Source organism: Juglans regia, chromosome 11 (genome assembly GCF_001411555.2).
Source record: "Juglans regia cultivar Chandler chromosome 11, Walnut 2.0, whole genome shotgun sequence".
NCBI classification, from domain to species: domain Eukaryota; kingdom Viridiplantae; phylum Streptophyta; class Magnoliopsida; order Fagales; family Juglandaceae; genus Juglans; species Juglans regia.
This window is the reverse complement of record NC_049911.1, coordinates 10,932,458-10,955,360: the sequence shown is the minus strand read 5'-3', so window position 1 is coordinate 10,955,360 and position 22,903 is coordinate 10,932,458. Positions and strand designations below refer to the sequence as shown.

At 35.0% G+C, this 22,903-nt stretch overlaps 1 protein-coding gene across 2 annotated transcripts; it reads left to right on the top strand.

The window, feature by feature from the left end:
- The first annotated feature begins 1,648 nt into the window (after nt 1–1,648).
- Nucleotides 1,649–6,576, top strand: LOC109015366 (probable aldo-keto reductase 1). Of its 2 annotated transcripts, XM_018997845.2 has the most exons (8): nt 1,688–1,797; nt 3,198–3,411; nt 3,864–4,031; nt 4,204–4,407; nt 4,565–4,737; nt 5,021–5,117; nt 5,374–5,530; nt 6,238–6,576. In XM_018997845.2, exons 3-8 carry the CDS (start codon nt 3,888–3,890, stop codon nt 6,414–6,416), a joined length of 954 nt encoding a protein of 317 aa, XP_018853390.1. In that variant the 5' UTR covers nt 1,688–1,797; nt 3,198–3,411; nt 3,864–3,887; the 3' UTR covers nt 6,417–6,576. The 2 variants fall into 2 exon arrangements, with proteins under 2 accessions (XP_018853389.1, XP_018853390.1); XM_018997844.2 differs by lacking the exon at nt 3,198–3,411 and having other exon boundaries at nt 1,649–1,797.
- The last annotated feature ends 16,327 nt before the right edge of the window (nt 6,577–22,903 follow it).

The window sequence follows — 22,903 nt, the reverse complement described above, 5'->3', positions numbered from 1 at the left end:
TTAGATTTATTTTATAATAAAAATAATATTATAATTTGATGTATTACATCAAGTTACATTAATTTATAATTTACTTTTACATAATCTTTTATCGTCGATTTTTTTTTTTTTTTTTTGAAACAGATGAAAATTTCTTGGAATTCAATTTTCTTGAAAAATCTGAAAATTTCTCTTGGGTACTTTTCTTTATCGTGGGACTCATTTTCTGACTTTTGGCAAAGGAGGACTTCACTGCACTTTATTCCCAAAACTTTACTACAAACGAAACAAAAAATTGTTATAATTTTGAAGTAAAATTAGGGGTGTAACCGGTCCGGTCCGGTCTACTTTTAGATAAAATCTAGGACCGAATTGGTATGTACCGGTTTTGTATTTTTCAAAACCGATTACCTACCGGTTACCCTCCTAAACCGATACTTCCGGTTTTACCGGTTTTTGGTCTGGTCTGGTCCCATTTTTTTATTTTTTTAAAATGTAAGTTTCACAATTTGTCATTATAAATTTGTTTATAAAAAAAAAATCTAATTTAAAAAATATTATTTTATACTTTTATTATAAGTTATATATTAGTATTAGTTATAAACTATATATTTAATATTAGTATTAGTTATAAATTTTTAGTGATTTAGTATTAACATTTTATGTAATAATTTATAAATTATAATAAGAAATTATTTCATATATAAATATATATAATTATATATAAAACTTTCACATAAAAAATTATAATTATACATAATATATAAAACTTATATATATTAATATATATATATATATATATATAATATTTTGTATAAAACTTATATATACAATAATATAAATATTTTTTTTATATTTTTTTTTATGCACGGGTCCGATCCGGTTTGAAAAATCTTAAAATCGAAACCGGACTGAAACTGACTGATTTTCATATTCTAAGAATCGATTTCGAATTAGACCGGTTCAAAACTGATAAAATCGGTCGGATCCAGTCCGATCCGGTCCGGACCGATTTTTCGATTTCAACTTACAACCCCGAGTAAAACAGAAAATGAAACACAAAAACAAAAAGTGAAAAGATGGTAATGACGTAATCGATGACGAAAAGAGAGGCTGAAAAGCGGCAGCCCTTCTTGCTGGCCTGAAATCAGCCACAATTTCAAGGTAGCCACAATCACATGATCACAAGGTAATTCCCGACGTGCTAATCACGTGCTGGCATAAGCAACGAGCCCAGGAAAAGCCAACACACATAAGCAATAAAGAAAGGGAATCTGGATAAGAATAAACAATTGATTAAAAATATTTATATAATTGAAGTGATTTCACAAAAAATTATTTATATGTTTTATACACTCATTATATAATTAAATTATCAGGATAAAAGAACTGTACGAGGAAAAGGATTCGGTTTCGTGAATATATTTTATAATAATATTGTAGGAATGGGTATTTTTATAAAATAATTTTATTTTTATAAGATAATCTATTATTTAAATAATAATTATATAAAATATTACGTGTAAATCAATTTCCTTATATTACAAAGCTTATAATTTATAGCAGTAAAATTTTATAACGAAGAGGGAAAAAACATCCTACTATTACTGAGAAAGGACAGATAACAGTCAGCGGCTTCTTTCTCTCACTCCTACCCCCCTCTCTCTCTGTGCATATATACACACACATATATATGCCTACGTGTTCCAGAAACGTTGAGACACGAATCTTGAGGAGAGAAACACAAGTTCTAAAATAATGGCACAAGGAAACGAAGTCCAAATTCCAAGGGTGAAACTGGGCAATCAAGGGCTTGAGGTAACTCCCAATTTCAGTCCTGCATACACGTTTCAATTTTATTTTTTTAAGAATGTTGCACTTGCATCTTTGCATCTGTTCATTGCATTTGAGAAGTGTTATAGTCACGATTGACTCTTGTAAAAATAATTTATGAATTAACGTTGTTTCATACAATACATTAAATTTATTTTATAATAAAAATAGTTATAATAATATATAGTCATGTAAATTTATGAATTTATTTATGTAAAATCTCTTTATAGTTAAATTATTTCAATTCTTTGAATACCAATCTGCATAGTTTGAGACTAAAGTCCCAGGGATTTTTGAAAACTTTGTAAACTAATGATGACAATTCTGCTATCGATCAGATTGTGATTAGCTGCTTGGAATTTTTTATTTATTGGAACTGACAGTATTGAATAGTTTTTGGACAATTTTTATCTGGTTGAGATGGTCTTTGATGGACAAACTTTCCAAGTTTTTATTTGGCTGAGGTGGTCTGTGATTGTGAAAATGATATATGCATGCGTGTAGACACATAAATGGTTTTAAACTGTGAAAAACTATGTGAATCCTTCTTTCTGCATTTTGTATAATGTTTTGTTTTGTTTCGTTTTGTTTTACTTTTCTATTGTAATAGTGGCGTATCGTCCCATACGGTGAGATAATGACATTGTGACACAAGAAATGATGAGACTAGTTGGGAAACAAGTATTTCTTTCCGGTCCCAAAATCAGCATAAACACGTGGTGCCAAATTTACTTTTCCACAAAAAATGGTAGCCAAGGAAGTGAATTTGAGAACAATCTATCATGTATTTGACATAAAAAATGTCAAATGGATACCATTCACTGATATCTGAAAGCTGATCCTGTACCATCAACAATAACATTCATTTTCTTAAACAGAATTAGTCTGAATGATGAAACAAAATGGAATGTAAAATACAAGAAAGAATTTCAATTTCCATGGGATGTACAAATGTGCATGTCCATTGAATGGCTGAGTTCTGATGATAGTTTGATATCCCTAGCCATTATCTTTTGGAAGACATGAGTATACTCATTAACCACGAGTTTGAATGTGAAATCTTGGATCTTTGAATGAAGGAAAGGATGAAAGAAAATTAAAACTGATTTTGGGAGTTGCCAAGTTACCTTTCAGTGATCAGGATTTTGTATTGTTATTTCTATGAAGTTAATTTTCTTGTAAACAGTGCAGCGTGTGTACAAGTTAACTATTATGAGAATATCTATTTGGAGACACAGAAGAATGCACCATAAATTAGGAATGATTTTCATCCGAAGCTATTTAGTTACAGGGTAGATTGTGATTAAGTTTGTAGAGAAGTGTTAAAATAAACGGGTCTTGGGCTGTTGCTGCAATAATGATGTCTTCTAAACTCTTCTAAACAGCTCAAGAAGAACTTCCTACTGCTGGCTGCAGAAAGAGTTGCATCATCTCTAAGAATCTTTCCTATGGTCAAATCATGAGCCTGCAAAGGCCGAGCCTCTATAGGTGCTTTTAATTATATCAACCTCAGGGAAGAGATATGGAAAGGCAGTTGTGTTGATGGATTTGTATAGATATAAATGTTGCCAAACAGATTGAGATTGTCAAACTATTGAGGTAAAGTTTTAAGTCCTAATAGTCTTTTCTACATTCTTGTGATCAAAGGAGATCAAGTGGAGTTGATCTTTAAAAGAGTACTTATTATTCTGTATCCAACAATACCAAGAAATTTGGATGTATTTGATGGGCATACAACAATTCTTTTTTTTTTTTTTTGTTCTTTTTTGGAAATTCTGTAATCAACGAACAGCTCTTCCTTCACCAAGAGCCTCAATATAAGTTTGGACCTGCAGAAATAAATGCTAATCATGGAAGACTATTAGTAGATTTATGTGAAAATATATATCCTTGTGTCACTAACAAGTTTTGGGAATCATGATATTAGTCTTTCATAGCTTTCTTTATTGGAATAACTTTTTGGTGCTGTTTTGTCACTCCAATTCATTAATTCTGACTAAATGTTGTTCATTTCTTTGTAATTCTTATTTTTTTTGTTCTTTTGTTCCCAGGTCTCAAAGTTGGGGTTTGGATGTATGGGCCTGAGTGGAGCCTATAATTCTCCTCTCTCTGATGAGGATGGAATCTCAGTAATAAAGCATGCTTTCAGTAAGGGAATCACTTTCTTTGATACAGCCGACGTTTACGGGCCTCACACTAATGAAATTCTTCTCGGGAAGGTGTTTATTACCAATTTTTACTTTTACTTTCTCAAGAAGTTGGATTTTTGTAGTAGTAAATGGAGAATAAATTTGTGGTTTTTTATGTTGTTCTGTTGTTAGCACATTGTTAACGATTGAGGAACACAATAAAACTTTCTGACATTAACTGAAAAAATTATATATCCTCCAGGCCTTGAAGCAATTGCCAAGAGAGAAAATTCAAATAGCCACCAAATTTGGCATCCAAAGTCTGGTGTTTTCTAATATGGTTGTGAATGGTAGTCCCGAATATGTTCGCTCATGCTGTGAGGCAAGCTTGAAGCGCCTTGATGTGGAATATATTGATCTGTATTATCAGCACCGGGTAGACACAAAAGTACCTATAGAAGAAACTGTAAGTGAATTTTTCTCTGTTCCGGTGAATTTTTCTCTGTATTATTTTTTGTTTTGCAGTTTGAAACCGTCAAATTTTCTTGTATTTGATTATTTGAGTCTAGTGATGGTGGGATCTAGGTGGCAAAACTCATTAGGTGCATCTTATTGGTTTGTAGATTGGTGAACTTAAGAAACTGGTAGAAGAGGGAAAAGTCAAGTATATTGGTCTATCTGAAGCCAGCCCAGACACAATAAGGAGGGCACATGCTATCCATCCAATCACAGCTGTACAAATGGAGTGGTCTCTCTGGGCTCGTGATCTCGAGGAAGAGATAATTCCACTTTGCAGGTTTTGTTAAATTTATAGCTCAAGTATTTATGAAAATTGTCTCGTGTGATTTCACTTGAAAGAAGCCTTAGAAGAATTTCCTTGCTGACATGTTTATCCATTCTTGGTATGAGGAATCCCATCTATCGCTGCTTACTTGTTCAGTATCTGTTGTCTGTGAAAGTTATATATAAGATTATTGCCTGTGTTGAAGGTGTGTTTGTGTAGATTTTGTATTTCAATATATAATAATCATCTTATCTAGAATTATGACAATACTCCCTAAATGGTATTGTGCATACAGGGAACTTGGAATTGGAATAGTTCCATACAGTCCTCTTGGTCGTGGCATTTTGGCTGGCAAAGGAGTTGTGGAAAGTTTGGCCACAAATAGCAGCTTGGTATAAATTTCACCAATGTTTTCCCTTCCATTTATTATCCTTTAAAAATGGCTATTTAGTTGCCTTTAGAAGCACTTGATTCCACATGGTATTAATTCTTTTTCTTAAAGAATCTCTTCCTTAAAGAACTTTTCGTGTAAATGCTTTGTGCTTTATTTTAAGAACCATAGTATATAGTAGTTGACGATTTCAACACTTCTGCCTTTGTGCAAAAATATTACCACACTTAACTGAATCCAGCTCTTTTTTCTTTAAGGCCAACCATCATCCTCGGTTCCAAGGAGAGAATTTGGTTAAGAACAAGACCATTTATAGTCAGATAGAAAGCCTTGCTAGAAAGCATGAATGCAATCCTGCCCAGCTAGCAATAGCATGGGTTCTCGAACAAGGGGATGATGTTGTACCAATACCTGGTGAGCGAATTTCACATTTTAGCTCTGATTAGTCTAAATTGGTCAAAAGTTTGCTTTGTATGATGCTTTCTCCTTAAAGATGTGGTTGAAACAGTGACTGAAAAAAAAATGGCTTAAGTTCTATCCAATACCTGCTGCAATGTTGGAAAAGCTGCAAAGAAACTAGTGATGTCTTTTGTTTTTGTTTTTTTTTTTTTTCTTTCTGAATCTAACTTTTTGCTCAAGTCCAAGCCCTCCATTACCCTTCTCATCAATTTTGTAAACAGAAATATTTGTCTCTCAGTCATAATTTCTCTCCCCACTGCCAGGAAACATTGAATTACATGGTTGGGATGAAGAATGCTAGGTCCATTCATTTGTATTTATAACTTCTGCTTTTATGCAATATCTTCTTCGCTCTTTCATCAACTACGTTAGAATACTAATTTGCAAGTTTTCAATCATATTCATTTAGTACATATACAGTAGCTTTAGATTTCAGATCCCGTTGCATCTGTTGTGCAGGATGTATTATCCTATGTGCCGGATCCCTTCATGGTCCTTGCAATTTTAACTCTAGAATCCAGAGCTCAATTTACACTGCAATTTCTGCAGGAATTGTGATACTAATGCAATATGATTGCTTATATCTCCTTTTAAAAAATAAAGCTAGTTGACACATTCACCTGCATTTCCTCACTATTCACATTGGCCTTGAACTTTTTTAGGGACAACCAAGATCAAGAACCTGGATAACAATATTGGCTCTTTCAAGGTCAAACTTTCAAGAGAAGCTCTAAAAGAGATATCTAATGCTGTACCCATCGAAGAGGTAGCCGGTAGTAGAAGCTATACAAACACAGATCATTTAGAATGGAAGTTTGCCAACACTCCACCAAAGAAATGATCCTCTTCACTTACACTTCAATTAGCAGCATGCTTATGTAAACGTTTTGAGAATGATATTAGTATTGTTTGCCTTGTAGCACATGTTATTGGATGTTTCAGACGTTTGTTCTTCACCACTTTTAAGGATCTTGTGGAATAGATTTAATTTTTGAATTTTATTATTGGGCAAACCATTTGCAAATCAACACATCCTCAGAACTCCAATGTTGTACAATGAAAATCATCAAAACCAAATGCGACTGTCTTTTACCACATAATAGCATTGTTGGTTCCAGTCGCAGGATAGATTGGTCCTCACATAGCTCAACCAATTCCTTCTCAGGCAAAGTCAGTCCTAGTAAACCCTTTTTCAGTTGAAGGCATTACCATAATCAATCCTTCTCCCTCCACATTTCCAACATGATATGAGATGTGAACCAGCTTTCTATCCTTGTCGAACATCGCATGTATCGACGATGACCTAGCAGAGCTTTCTGCCACCGTGCTAGGGATGTTCATGTGTTCGAAGCTAATACACGTCAGCTTATGGCCAAACATCCTAAAGGGTGGTGCAAATTTCCCTCCCTCTACCCTTTGGTGCTTCAAACCAATCTATTACCGACCAAACCTCTTCCTCCTCGGATCCTCCATACCCAACATATGACTATGCACTGACTACAAAACATGTCCCAACTCGCCCTGCCCCATCTCTCCTCCCTCTATTAGAGCATCATGATCAACATGGAATCAGCAACCTTAAAGCTACAAGATCATGAAGCTACAGCTGGCTAATACTCGTGGCATCACAGATGGTTCTGATATGAAGACACAACCATCATCAAATGGACTTGCTGCTATTTGATGACCTTTGCAATTCATTTACGAGAAAGTCCTTATCTTAGCTGAGTTGTATTGTACATTTATGTAAATTTAGAGTCTGTTACATAGCTGTACAGAATTTGCAGTATTCGATTGTCCTTTAGTTTGTTAGGATTCCTTTTACCACTTTTAGTATATAAGTAGCACTACCTTGTAATACAGTACACGAATATTGAATGAAATAGCATGATTTCATCAGCTCTCTCTCTGCTCTTTCCTCCTTATTCTTTTCTTCTTTTCTTATTCTAACATGGTATCAAGAGTCACAGAGTGAGATTTTTTTTTTTTCACAATGCCTTCAAACGATTTTTTTCTGGATTTTACCAATCTTACTAACCCCTATCGACTTGATAATGGGGATAACCCTTCCTTTTCCTTGGTTCCTGATCTTCTTACCACATAGAACTATACCACATGGTCAAGAGCTATGTGCAGATCTCTTCATGCCAAAAACAAGCTGAGTTTTATTAATGGCACTTTGTCCAAACCCAAAAAGACTTCTGATCCTCATCATGAAGCCTGGGAAAGATGTAATGATTTAGTTGTGTCATGGCTTCACAACTCAATCAATCCAACTCTCAAATCCAGCATTGCTTTGGTGGATGATGCTAAGCAAATCTGGAAAGAGCTCAAAGATCGATTCACTCAACAAAATGGGCATCGAATCTTTCAGCTCAAGAAGTCCCTAACAAGTCTGCAACAAGAAAATGATTCAGTTAGTGTTTATTATGGCAAACTTAAAACTCTATGGGATGAACTTCTTATATATGACCCAATGCCCGATTGTAAATGTGGCAAACTTTCTGTATTACTTGATAGGTACCAGAGGGATTGTGTTATACAGTTCCTCAAGGGCTTAAATGATTCTTACAGTATCAGTCGTGACCAAATCATGCTACTGGATCCATTGCCTCGCATTAACAAAATTTTCTCCATGATCCAATAGCAGGAGATGCAACATACCATGATTTTTGTCATCCCTTCACCAGATTCTATGGCTCTTGCTGTTAAACAGCCATATGCTACATATAAAACTTTTTCCAAACCAACTCAACAACTCAAGTGTGACAGACCATTTTGTACTCACTGTAAGATTCAGGGTCATTCTCTAGAAAACTGCTTCAAGGCAGGGAATGCACAAGCACTAGTATGCACTCACTGTCACATAACTGGTCACATAGCAGACAAGTGCTACAAATTGCATGGCTATCCACCTGGTCACAAGTTATATGGTAAGATCAAGCCATCTGGATTATCTTCTATCAACACGACCTCACTCGAGCCAGAGAATCCATCAGATACTAAATTCAACCTTACCAAGGATCAGTATTAGCAACTTTTATCTCTATTGCAGCCCAAGGAAGTCTCCATTGCAAATCATTCAATCAATAATGTTCAGACAGATTGTTCCCATTCCTCCACTATGAATGGTATCCCTTTTTGCTTCAATACCATCATTCAAACACATAAATCAGACACACACTCACCATGGATCATTGACATTGGTGCTACAGATCATATGATCTGCAACACCTCACTTTTTTCATCAATAACATCATATGTTTCTTTTGTTGTTAAACTTCCAAATGGACAAACAGCACCTGTTACTCATATTGGCACTGTCCATATCACTAACACATTAATTTTACACAATGTGTTATGTGTGCCTTCATTTCATTTCAATTTAATCTCAGCAAAATAACTAACTAGTTCACTTTCTTGCTGTTTTATTTTCCTTTCACAAATTTGCTTTATCCAGGACCTTTTGTCATGGACCACGATTGACATGGGTGAGATGAAGAATGGTCTATACCATTTACTTGCAGAACCAGTCTCTTCAACAGCTCTATTTGACCATTTTTCAATCTCTTTACATAAAAATATTTCTGTTTCAGCAATTTTTAAAGGTGTTGATGTCATTTCAGATCTTTGGCATTGTAGAATGGGTCATAAACCCATCTTGAAATTAAATGTAATCACAGATCCATCTATTAAGAATTACATTTTCACCATTTCTGATTCAAATCCATGTCATGTCTGTCCAATTGCAAAGTATAAAAGGCTCCCATTTCGAGACAACACTCATAAAAGCAAAAACATTTTTGAAATTATTCACTGTGATATATGGGGACCCAATTCAATTGAAGCCTATGATGGTAGCAAATATTTTCTGACTATTATAGATGATTTTTCTAGGAGAACTTGGATCTATTTGCTCAAAGCTAAATCTAATACAAGATCATGTATTGAATCTTTTTGCAATTTGGTAGAAACTCAATTTCACATCCAAGTACAAATTCTTAGAAGTGACAATGGCCTTGAATTCCAAATGAGAGATTTTTTCAATAAAAAATGCATTATTCACCATAGAACTTGTGTGGAAACCCCACAACAAAATGGGGTAGCTGAAAGAAAGCACCAACACCTCTTAAATATGGCCAGAGCCCTTAAAATTCAATCCAACCTTTCTCACTTTTATTGGAATGACTGCATCCTCACTACAGCTTATATTGTCAATCAGATTCCCACCCCTCTACTTTCCAATAAACCACCTTTTGAGCTTCTCTTTAAAACTCCCCCCACATATTCTCACATGAAAGTTTTTGGATGTTTATGCTTTGCCTCTACTTTATCCCAAAACAGAAAGAAATTGGATCCCCGAGGTAAGCATTGTGTTTTCCTTGGTTATCCATTTGGGGTAAAGGGTTACAAGTTACTTGATCTCAACACCAAAGCAGCTTTCATCTCGAGGGATGTTACATTTCATGAAACTGTTTTCCCCTTCCATCATCAATCTCATCTTTCACCACCCCCACAATCATCACTCCATCACCCTCTTTCCTCTCCTCATTTTTTAAATCCTTCACCCTCCACTACAACTACTCTGCCCATACCTCTAGAAAATCAACTTCCACCACCCATTTCTTCTGCTCCAATAGTCCCTCCTTCATTCTTCCCCTTGAAATAAATGAAGAACCTGCCTCACAATCTGTTCTTCCACAAAATAAAGAACCTGCATCCAAATCATCCCTTAGGAAAACCACTAGAACAAGGAAAGCCCCTCAATATCTCAAAGACTTTCACTGTCAGCAAGCTACTTCAATCTCACCCACTCAATCATTGGTCAAGGCCTCTCATACACCAAGTATATCATTTCCTTTGTCTTCTTCCATTTCTTATGAACATTTATCACCTGCCTTCTCTTTATTTTCTGCCACTATCTCATCACACACTGACCCACACACTTACAAACAAGCTGTCAAGAACCCAGATTGGTGCCAAGCAATGGACACTGAACTCGAGGCTTTAGAACTCAATAACACATGGATCCTTACTGATTTGCCTCCTGGAAAAATCCCTATTGATTGCAAATATGTTTACAAAACCAAGTACCATTCCAATGGTATTGTTGAGAGAAAGAAAGCAAGATTAGTTGCTAAAGGCTTCACTCAGCAGGAAGGGGTGGACTACCATGAGACTTTCTCACCAGTTGTGAAGATAGTCACTGTCAAAACTATATTAGCCTTAGCTGCAATTAAGGGATGGCATCTACAACAATTTGATGTTAACAATGCTTTTCTCAATGGGGAGCTCAAAGAGGAAATATATATGAAAAAGCCACCTGGCTATTGCAAGGGTAAACCTGGTCAAGTATGCAAGCTGCTTAGAAGCCTTTATGGACTCAAACAGGCCTCACGCCAATGGTATGACAAGTTCTCTACCTCTTTAATTCAATTTGGTTTCACACAGTCCAAGGCTGATTACAGCCTCTTCACTTGCATCACTAATACCACATTTACAGCATTACTAGTCTATGTAGATGACATAGTAGTTGCTAGTAGTTCCCTTGATTCAATCTCAGCTCTCAAAACCTTTTTGAACAACCAATTCAAAATTAAAGACCTTGGACCTTTGAGATATTTTCTTGGCATTGAGGTTGCTAGATCTCCCACTGGTATTCATCTTTGTCAAAGAAAATACACTTTAGATATCCTTGATGATTCTGGACATTTGGCCTCTAAGCCCTTAAAGATTCCAATGGATCAAAACCATAAATTAAGCAAGTCCACAGGGACTTCTCTACCTGATCCCACTCCATATAGACAACTCATTGGACGTTTACTTTACCTCACGATAACCATACTAGATATAAGCTACTCCACTCAAGTTCTCAGTCAATTTATGGACCATCCTTCCACCTCTCATCTTGCTGCTGCTCACAAGGTATTGAGATACCTTAAAATGCACCTGGTCAAGGGATACTACTGTCATCTACATCTTCAATCTAGCTCAAGGGCTACTGTGATTCAGATTGGGCAACCTGCCCTGATACCTGAAAGTCCATTACTGGCTACTATATTTTCTTGGGTCATTCTCTCATTTCTTGGAGATCCAAGAAACAAACAACTGTGTCAAGATCATCTGCTAAGGCATAATACCGTGCCATGGCCTCCATTACCACATAATTCACTTGGCTGAGGCACTTATTTACTGATCTCTCTATTCCTCATCCACAAGCTGCTGAATTGTTTTGTGACAACCAAGTTGCTTTACATATAGCAGCTAACCCAGTCTTTCATGAAAGGACAAAACACATTGAAGTGGACTGTCATTTAATCAGAGATAAAATCCTAGAAGGCAGTATTCAAACTGCTCATGTCTAAACAAATTCACAGCTTGCTGATATTTTCACTAAATCCCTTCCATCTTATCTTCTTTATTCTCATCTCTTCAAGATGGGAATAGTAAACATCTATTCTCTATCTTGCGGGGGGATATTAGAGCATCATGATCAACATGGAATCAGCAACCTTAAAGCTACAAGATCATGAAGCTACAGCTAGCTAATACTCGTGGCATCACAGATGGTTCTGATATGAAGGCACAACCATCATCAAATGGACTTGCTGCTATTTGATGACCTTTGTAATTCCTTTACTAGAAAGTCCTTATCTTAGCTGAGTTGTATTGTACATTTATGTAAATTTAGAGACTGTTACATAGCTGTACAGAATTTGCAGTATTCGATTGTCCTTCAGTTTGTTAAGATTCATTTTACCACTTTTAGTATATAAGCAGCACTACCTTGTAATACAGTACACGATTATTGAATGAAATAGCATGATTTCATCAACTCTCTCTCTGCTCTTTCCTCCTTATTCTTTTCTTCTTTTCTTATTCTAACACCCTCCATTGACAATATTGACAAATGCTAAAGTCCATATAGATAGAGAGGGAGTGTGCAGAGCCATTTTTTGGGGCCCTTCAAACGTGTGATACGTGTCCAAAAGAATGAGGCTAGAAAATCAAAACGAGTGGCATCGAAGCAATCTTGATGGACTTCTGAGAGGCATTGTTTGATGACTGAAGTGGGAAATTTGAAGGTGGCTGTGGCCATTTTGAATGAGGAAGCCTGTGATTTGGATTTGGCTGCATAATATTTGGTTGATTTTGTGTTTACGTTGGGAACAGGGTAGCCATGCCGTACGTGCCATGGAGTTGAAGAAAGGTGGATGCTCGATGGGTTAGGTTCCCTTCGGTAAGTCTCGTCTCATGACTTGAAGAGTAGAGTTGCTGAGGTTGGGTCTGCAAGCATGTGTGGACAACTTCGATTGCTACTCCCCCTCCTTCAAACTCGTTTATCAGCAAATAAAAATGGATTCAATTTTTGGGTCAAACATAAAGGATTCAATAAAAATAAGTGTGGTATGTGCCATATGGAGTTTGGTGTGTTAGAATAATGAGTAGCAAAACACTTTTTCTTGCTTTTAATTATTTTTTATTTAAAAAATCAAAATTCAAATAATATCAACTTATAATAGTTGGATAAGTGGAATAATAGTTTAATATGTGAAATTTTCTATATTCTATCCTACAATATGCTTCTATCACGACATAATGTGATATTACTCTTAATAATAATTATATTTGAACGTTTTTACATCACACAATATCCACATGGCATATATTGATTTGAAAGATAAATTTTAAAATTTGAATCTTTCAAATCATACTATGACATGTGGATGATGTGTGGTGTAAATGCCTTCAAATAATACTACTTAATAATTCTTGGATCAATTTTTATTTTTATATTTTTTAGTGGGTGCTAACAAAAAAAGTAGGAAATTTCATGAGTTATCGGGGGTGCTATAAAAAAGTTGGTTTTATATTGTTAAAAGGGCCTCACCGTTCTTCTAAAAATCTTAAGATTATTGGATATTAATTTGGTCGGTTAAGGTAGGTTTGGAGCATGGAATGAGATATAAAATTCTCATCATATCTCATCTTATCTTATTCCTAGACATAATTTAAATACAAAATTTTCAAACTAATCATTACAACTTTTTGAAACTAATCATTATAACTTTTTCAAATTTTCAAATAAAAAATAAAAAATAATTCCAACATTTTCAAATCCCAAATAAAAATAATATTATAAAACTATATTTTTACAATATTTTAGATTTATAATATTTTTTATTCAACTTTTTCTCTCATTTCCCAAAACCCAAAAAACAATCAATTCAAACTATCTCACTACTATTCAAACTATCTTACAACTATTTACAAAATTTTTATCTCATCTCACTACTTAAACGAGCTCTAAATACTTAACCCGTATGATTAAATATTCCACCATATTAATATGGTTAGTTAAATCTTTAACCCTTATGATTATTTGGTTGGTTAAATCTTTTCTTGATTGGTTTTAGAAGTAGAGAACTTCTTTGATTATATGCAAATCCCAAAGGCACAACAAATGAAGTTGGTGGCCTATAAGCTGCATGGGGGTGCATCAGCCGATGGGAACAGATGCAAAATAACAGGAGGAGACAGGGCAAGAACTAGTACATGCATGGCAATAAATGACATGACTGACGAGGGCTAGATTCCTCCCTCCAAATTATGAGCAAACCCTATACCAACAATATCAAAATTATAGACAAGGAAAGAGGATTGTCAATGAATACATAGAGAAATTCTACAGATTGAACCTTGGAACAATCTCTCATAAACTAAAGGGCAACATATTGCAAGGTAAATTGGAGGTTTACGTTTAGCCATCCAAGATAAGATCTCGTTGCACACCGTTTGGACTCTATATGAAGTTGTCAACTTAGCTATGAAAATTGAGACGATTATCTCGACCATCACCAAGAATGTAAACTTTCACCCAACAAACCAAGATTGCTGACCAACACTCACAACCCAATAACTCATAGTTACCCTCGTCTAGTCAGCCTCGAAACATCCACAACCCTATAAGATCAGTTGGGTTCGAAAGGAAGCTGAAACACAGATAAATAGCCTCTGTCGTATCCCTTTTTCTCTAGGAAAATTCTACAAAGATGAAGCAAAATGTGACGTTATGGAGATGGATGCTTGCCATATACTGCTCGGTTATATGGCTCGGTCAACCATGTCAATTCGATTTATATGCCACTTATAAGGGGCGTGATAACATTTATTCATTTTGGTGGCATAGACAAAAACTAGAGCTAGTACACGAGGGGGAAAATGGCCACAATCCTATAGATGCAAAAGAAAAGAATACCTTTGTGGCCGTATCTCAAGCTCAATTCATGGAGGATGCAAAGGAAGCTGGGGAAGTATAGACCCTAGTAGTGAAAGGGGAAAGAATGGCTCAATAATTTGGCACACCTCTAGAAGTTCAACACCTATTGGCTGAGTTGTCCTAGCTGAGTTTAAGGACATCATTCCACAAGACCTACCAGATGGGTTCCCACCCATGCGAGATATTCAGCACCACATAGACTTGATTCCAAGATCAAGCCTACCAAACCTTCCACACTACCGCATGCGTCCCAATGAGCACCAGATTTTGCAAAACCAGGTAGAAGAACTCATTCGAAAAGGCTTGATCAGAGAAAGCACGAGTCTGTGTGTTGTACTAGCATTGTTAACACCAAAGAAGGATGGGAGCTGGAGGATGTGCATGGATAGTCATGCCAACAACAAAATCATGGGGAAGTACCGGTTTCCCATTCCTCGGCTGAATGATATGTTGGATATGCTTGCAGGGTCTAACATCTTTTCAAAAATCAACTTGCGAAATGGATATCACCATATTAGGATTTAGTAAAAAATGAGTGGAAAATAGCTTTCAAAATCAAGGAAGGGTAGTACGACTGGCTCGTGATGCCATTTGGCCTCTCTAACTCACAAAACACTTTTATGCGGGTTATGCATGAGGTTCTTAAACCTTTCATTGGAAAATTAGTTGTGGTGTAGTTTGATGACATTCTTCTTTATAGCCAAAATGAGGTTGATCATTTGAACCACAAGGTTCTATAAGTTTTTCTTGCTAAGAAGTTGTATGTTAATCTAAAGAAGTGCACTTTTCTAAGCAACAAATTGTTATTCCTTGGGTTTGTGGTGAGTACATGTGGATGAGGAGAAGGTTTGAGCCATTCGAGAGTGGTCAAGGCCCAAGATCGTTAGTCAAGTTCGTAGCTTCCATGGGTTGGCCACTTTCTATTGCCGGTTCATCAGGAACATTATTTCCATTGCAACGCCAATCACAGAGTGCATGAAGAAGGGGTATTTTTGTTAAGGAGAAGAACAGGAGATCAATTTTGCTGTAATTAAGGAACGATTATCCACGATACCAGTACTTGACTTGCCCAGCTTTAAGAAACTCTTTGAAGTCAAGTGTGATGCCTCTGTAATCGGCATTGATGTTGTCTTATCTCAAGAGGATTGTCCTATTGAGTTTTTTAGTGAAAAGCTGAATGAATCTAAGCTGAAGTAGACTGCATATAATTCGGAGTTTTATGCGGTCGTCTGATCTCTTAAGCATTGGGAACACTACTTGATCCATTGTGAGTTTGTCCTATATAGCGATCACCATGCCCTAAAGTTCATAAGCACTCACAACAAGTTGAATCGGATGCATAAGATGGATCAATTTAAGGCAAAAGTTCACTAAGGTACTCAAACATAAATCGAGGCAACAAAACAAGGTGAATGATGCCCTCAGCCGACGTACAACACTGCTTGTGACTTTGAAACAGCTTAAAGATTTGTGACGCCCCTAACCTCCAATTGGGAGATAGAATCTCCTTATTACAAACAATTCCAACCAAGTTTCATAAAAGGGCAAATCAAATAATCTCTCTAATACGCTCTATAGTGAATATGATCATCTCTAAGAATGATACTATTAACTCCATCTTTGGTAGGGGTCAGGATCATTCTCAATCATCTAAAGCCAAGGGGCGGAGTTCATTAGCATCCTGTTTGTCAAAGGTCGGTCCTAACATAACTTCTACTATTCTGAGGAGAATAGTAGCGGGACTACCACAGAGAGATTCCTTAAAATCTCAGTAAGTTAAAACAATCAACTTGCACACATATAATATAGGCATGATTAATGATAAACATGATATGCAAAAAAAAAAAATCGTATTTGTCTTCTATCCAGATTCCTCAACATCTTTCACAAACTTTGATGTACATTTTTTTATAGAGTACATTTTTTAATTCATTTTCAAAATATATCATTTCTTATTTATTAGAGACATCATTAACATATAAGGCAATCATCACGGTTTCATATTTTGCACCGTTAGTACCTGTCGGTGACCGTAGCACAATTCCAGTTCATACTACGTCTTTAGAGTTGCACATATATAATATTCAATGCATTAATCATAACATTCCATAACATATGCACCCACCAACATTAGCTTCCATATTCGACTTCGCCCATAATCCTTTAAAGAGAAATCCAATCGAAGTTTGTTGACTGTTTTTCGTCAACTCAGAGGTTACCATTCCATTTTAGTCACCCCAGAATGGATAGAGGAGTTCCACTAGGATATTCCAACATTATAACGTAGGGGTCATGAAAAAAATTATTTTTAGGTTATGCTCATGACAAAAAAAAAAAAATGTATTTCATGGCATGTACTTACATCGTAAAATGTAGTATACTTCATGCAAAATTGGCATTTTCATGTAACATGCTAAAATAGTGCAAATTTCACATGTCATGTATGCAAGTAACCGAATGCTTAATGATGTATCATATAGCATTTCATGCTCAAAATGACATTTATAATATGAATGTAGTGTTTATACAAAAATCATAAATAAATTATCTAAGAGTAATTTAAAGGCTAACTTACTAACTTCCTGAGATTTATGGATTGCTGCTTGCTAAAATAAAATAGTACTAGAGTTACAATTATAGGACCAAAAAATAGTATTTACAAAGCTACCTACACATAATTGATATTGTGGCCCAAAATTTTCAATATGCACAAATTGGCCAAAAATTTCACCAAATTGTACAAACTTCATACTGTCCATGTTCTAAATTCTTATATGATCTTAGGATTACAAGAATCAAACATCCACTATGTTAACTCCATTCAACCCGTGGCATGCATTTAGCTAATTTTAACTATATGTAATTTCAAGCCTATAATCTCCATGAATGCATGTGTGACTAAAAACTATTATGTAACTATAATGGATTTGATCCTAAAGATGTGCTAGCAACTTAGATCTAGGTCACATGAGATCCTATCAATATTTATGCATTGATCAACATCAAAACATCATATATTCTCCAAATCAAGTAGATGCATAATGTATCTTACTTCTTTTTAACATATGAACTCTTATAGCCCAATTAAATCATGCAATCTAACTCTTATCTTGATGCCAACATGCTTCTAGATGCTTATAACTCAAGCGTTGGAAAATTTAATCAAGAAATCACAAGATGACCTCCAAACAAGTGGAATCCGAAATATGCTAGATGATCAACCCAAGATATTTATTTATAAACCTATCATGACATGTTTTCTTCAAATAAGAACCTTTAATCAATCCAACAAAACATTAGCTAAACTTGTAATTTCATATGAAGACATCATGGCTAAAGTTTTATCCCAAAATAATTTATACAAGCAAGACTCCATTGGTACAAAATTTCAATGAGTTCAGAAGTTAGAATCAAAATCACATAATTCCTCAAGAGAAACCAAGTGCATGGCTGGAGGTTTTGGCTCTCTCAAGCTGTCCAGCTTTGATCATCTCTTGTCTTATTTTTGTGGCCTATTTTGATCAATAGTAAACACTATTTGAGTAGTTTTTCTAGGTGATTATTGAGGCAAAGATGGTTTCCATTTGTTTTAGCTTGAGTATAAAACAAATAGAGGGATGAATGGGTATATGTTTAGCCGAAATGAGCACATGGTGTTTCACCAAGGTGTCCATCAGTTTTAATCATTGTTTTGGTAAGATCTTGAGGTGTCATGAGGGTAATTTTATGACATGATTACAGAGCTAGAGATGATGCTAAGGGTGTGTGAAGAGGGCTGATTTTGTTGCATAAAATATTTTAAAAACCATTTGAGGGCTTGGCTAGCATGCTTCACCTCCTAGGTGGAATAGTTTCCTACTTGGAGTGATTATAGGAGTTGTCCTTGGCTCCACATTAGGTTTGGGATTTCCAGGGTTAGGTGACATGATAAGGGTTGAATCAATTACAGAAAACCTCATGAGAAAGTTGTTGAAAGGCCAAGGTTTCAATGGCTTTTTCTTGGAGTGCATCAGTTGCACTTATTGCATTGATTGGTACGTTCCAATGGAATTGACATGCCTTTTCTTCATATAAAATGGGTTGGATTTGATTTACTATTTAGGGTTACATAAGATTTATGCAAAACAATAGGAAAAGACGAAAATCACAAATAAAAAATCATGAAGAAGTGAGCTAGAAGAGACTTGGCGATTCATGATGTTCAAGTTACTATTCATGGAAATGATGAGGGGCTTTGGAAATATAAATCTAAACTCAAGTTATAGGACTAACCATGGTTGAAGAATAAACCCTAGGAGCATGTGGGAGGGTTGCAAGAGAGAGAAAATGATTTGCTTGATAGTAGTTTGCCCTATTTGCCATAGTAATGACAATCCTAAGCTTTTTCTCCAAGTGTAAAAATCTCATTGGGCCACATATATCTAAGGGTTTAAACCTTTGTGTGGGCCTTAAAATGGCCTTCCCTTGGGCCTTATGTTCATGTTTTGTTGGGCCTTTCTTTGGCCTCAATAGCTTTCTTTCCTCCCCAGTTTGCATAATTGAAGCCCGAGTTCTCAGTCTAGGTTGTTGCATATGCGAGGTCAAAGTTGATTTTCTACATATTTTGATATTTTGTATTTGACAATGAATTTAATTTAGGTTGTTAGACAAGTTTTGTATATTTTGTTGTATTTGCTATTAGAAACAGGAAAATGAAGGATAAAGTAAATAAAATTAAAAAATAATAAAATTTTATAATTATAGAGAGTGAGATAATTAATCCATTGTAGTTGAAAGTTTGGAGTGAGCGAGCAAAAGTTAAAAAGTGGCATATTATCCAAAATTTGCCTAGGACTTTCACTTAACCAATGTTAGTGCTCTTAGAAGCTAACAAAACACTTATTATTTGAAAATGAAGTTTACAAATACTCTTCAAAAGAATTATTTGCAAGTGAAGTTTATGAACACTCATCAATACAAATCGCTTCTTCACATTCGAGGTCATATTGGCACAGTTGCCATGTAAATTAAAAGATCATGTGGAGCATTTAAGAATTTAGAAAACTCATGTGCTACATGACTATCCTAGCAAGACAACATGCCTTTGAAGAGGATGGCCCAAAGCTAGTTTGGGAATCTAAACCCCGATTCAATTGCCAACTTCGACGAGTTAAGTTAGCATTCTTACTCTTTTCAAGGTGTTTGTTGAAAGGTAGAACTCAAGAGTTACATACACCATAAATAAACTATAGAGGCATTTAGCAATATTAGGATTGAATTTGCCTTGTGTAGGCCACAACAAGAGATAATGATTCGACAAAAGACCGAACCAAGGGTTTGGGGGTTGACAGAGGTAACCACAATTGTATACAAGATTCTCATTTTCCAACTAATGGGACAATTCAGCAAAGGGAATGTTGAACAATTGATAATCCTTTAAATCTTTTTCATACAAGTTATATATCTCTGAGAATATTTTACTCAACCATCAATGTTCCCCACTCTTCATGGGCTAACGAATTTCGATAATTCTTCTTCTCTTGTAAGAGAAGCCCAACAAAAATCCTACTAATAACCAGTTAGTAGTTTGAATAATATTTTGACAATATCAACTACTTCAGGTTTAATGCCTTGCTTTTACTAGCTACCAAGCTGCCTAAATATGCATTTGTAAGATAATAGGATACTCTTACACTTCATAATGTTTATACATTAGAATATATTAGGTTAACAAAAGGCTCGTTTTGTCATAATAATTGCCTTATTAATAAAGAATTGATCACTAATATCAATCTATAACTTTTTGGATGGGTCCCTCCATGTGAGAGAAGCTCATGTGAGCAACCTGAGTGGCATTTTGGTAATTCTAAATGGTAAGATTTTGTTTTAAAAAGTGATGCATTGTGTGTTTTAGTGAGTGACAAAAAGAGAGAGGGAGGTGTGTGGCATAGTACGTATGGAGAGAGAGAATTTGTCTTTTTCTCACACTTCAGTCAGAGTCGAGGGATCACCTGTACTCCGACTTTGATGAAATTCCAATATGTTACTCATGATGGTGAGAGCTTCATTTTGAATTGTGCTAATCAATAAAAATCCTCTTTGATTTTTTACAACAAATACCCACTTGGTAAGATCTTTCTTTTTGCTCTAGCAGATATCCACTTGCTTGGTGATGATTATGTGTTAAACTAAGAATATAGATATTCTTTATATGCCGAAAGCCTCTAGAGATTTTTCTAGAGAAGATAATTTGTAAACTTATTATTGTTGATAGTGAAAGTTTTAACTAGATTAGGTTCTATGGTTTTTCCCTTCACATTGGAGGGTTTTTCATGTAAAAGTATTGGTGTATTTGTTAAGGCGTGTTTTGTAACCACCAACCCTAAACTACTCTGAATGCCTATAAAAGAAGAGAAGGTGGTGGTTGGCAATGTTTGTGACACCTCTGATACCAAAGTCATAGAAATATCTTTTTTGCAGAAAAAGGAAGTCAGGGCTAAAAGAGGGTTCAAAGTGGTTAACCTTTTCTCTTTGCTTGCTCCCTCTTATTAATACCTAGTCCCTTGAGGAATCTCTGACTTATCTATCATTATAATGATCACCTTCTGTTTTGGACAGCTTGGTGTTGCATTTAATGCGGCCGTTCCTATTAGTGCCCATCACTAATAGTAGTGTGAAGGTGTTATTTGAGCCTATTGAATTGGCTTGTGTTAAACTAGAAAAGAAAACTAATGATGAATGGAAGAAATTGAACACGAAAGATACCGATCATATTAGGCAATTGGTTGATCAAGGTGTCTTCCATCATGTAGCAGAAGACTGTAAAAAATAAAGCCTTTATAATAAGAAAGCTTGTGAATTAAAGTACAGTGATAGACAAAGTGTTACAGAGTATCTGAATAATATTTAATAATTTTTGAACGAGTCGTCCACTATGAAGTTCAAGCTTTACTTTTGTTGAGTCCCTTGCGAGACAATTGGGAAACTTTGGTTATGTCTCTTAGTAATTCAGCTACTAATGGTGTGATAACTATGAGTACTATAAATAATAACAAGTTCAAATAAGCGGCAAGAATAAAATAACATGATATTTCTTCTCATTCAGAGGCACTTGTTACAAAAAAGTAAGAGAGGAAATACAAGCAGAAAATCTCGTGGTGATAACAACTATAACAAGTCAAGGAAAGTCCACTTATAAGGGATAAAATGTTTTCACGGAGGCAAGCTTGGATATATGAAGAAAGAGTGCAAAACTTTTTAAAACTAATAAGTGAAAGAAAAATGTTATGAACTGAAAGAAGAAAAAGAAGCTACAAGGGTTGCATATGATGGTATGTGTTCATTATTTGTGATGATGCTCATGCCAATAATGCTTGTCAGGATTCTACTTAGATAATTTATACATCTTTTTTCATATTATTCCATGCAGAGATTTTTTTCTCTTCCTATATTAGTAGTAATTTTGGTTGGGCCAGGATGGGAAATGAAGCAAAAGTGTGAAATTATAGGCATGCAATTGGAAATCAGCATTTGTTGCAAATTGATTCTCAAAGATAAAAAAAACATGCTCATAATATGAATTTTAATTTGATTTCACTAGAAAATTGGTTGATGAAGGCTACCATAATCACCTTGAAGGTGAAATGTAACCAACCGTTTATTTTCCTCTCGATTGGTCGTGAGTCTCACCTATATGTTTTAAATCTCGAATCTTTGTTTTTAAATATAGCGGATGATTTTTAAATCGAGCCAATTATTTTAAGATTTTCCAAATATTTTAGAAGTCCAGAATTATTTTAAATGGGATATTTTTAACATTATTGAACCAAACCTAATTTTTAAAACTAGCCTATTTATTTTGGAGTCCCAAAAATAATATAATTTTAGAAAATCATTTTATTTAAATGATTTTATTTATTTATGAAGATTATTTAATATTCATTATTTTATTTTATGTTAAAAATTCTGTTTATTTAGATGAATTAATTTCTCTTAGAAATATTTATCTAAAACTTATCATTTTAATTTATGATGAAAAATATTATTTGTATCAAAGGATAAAAAGTTGT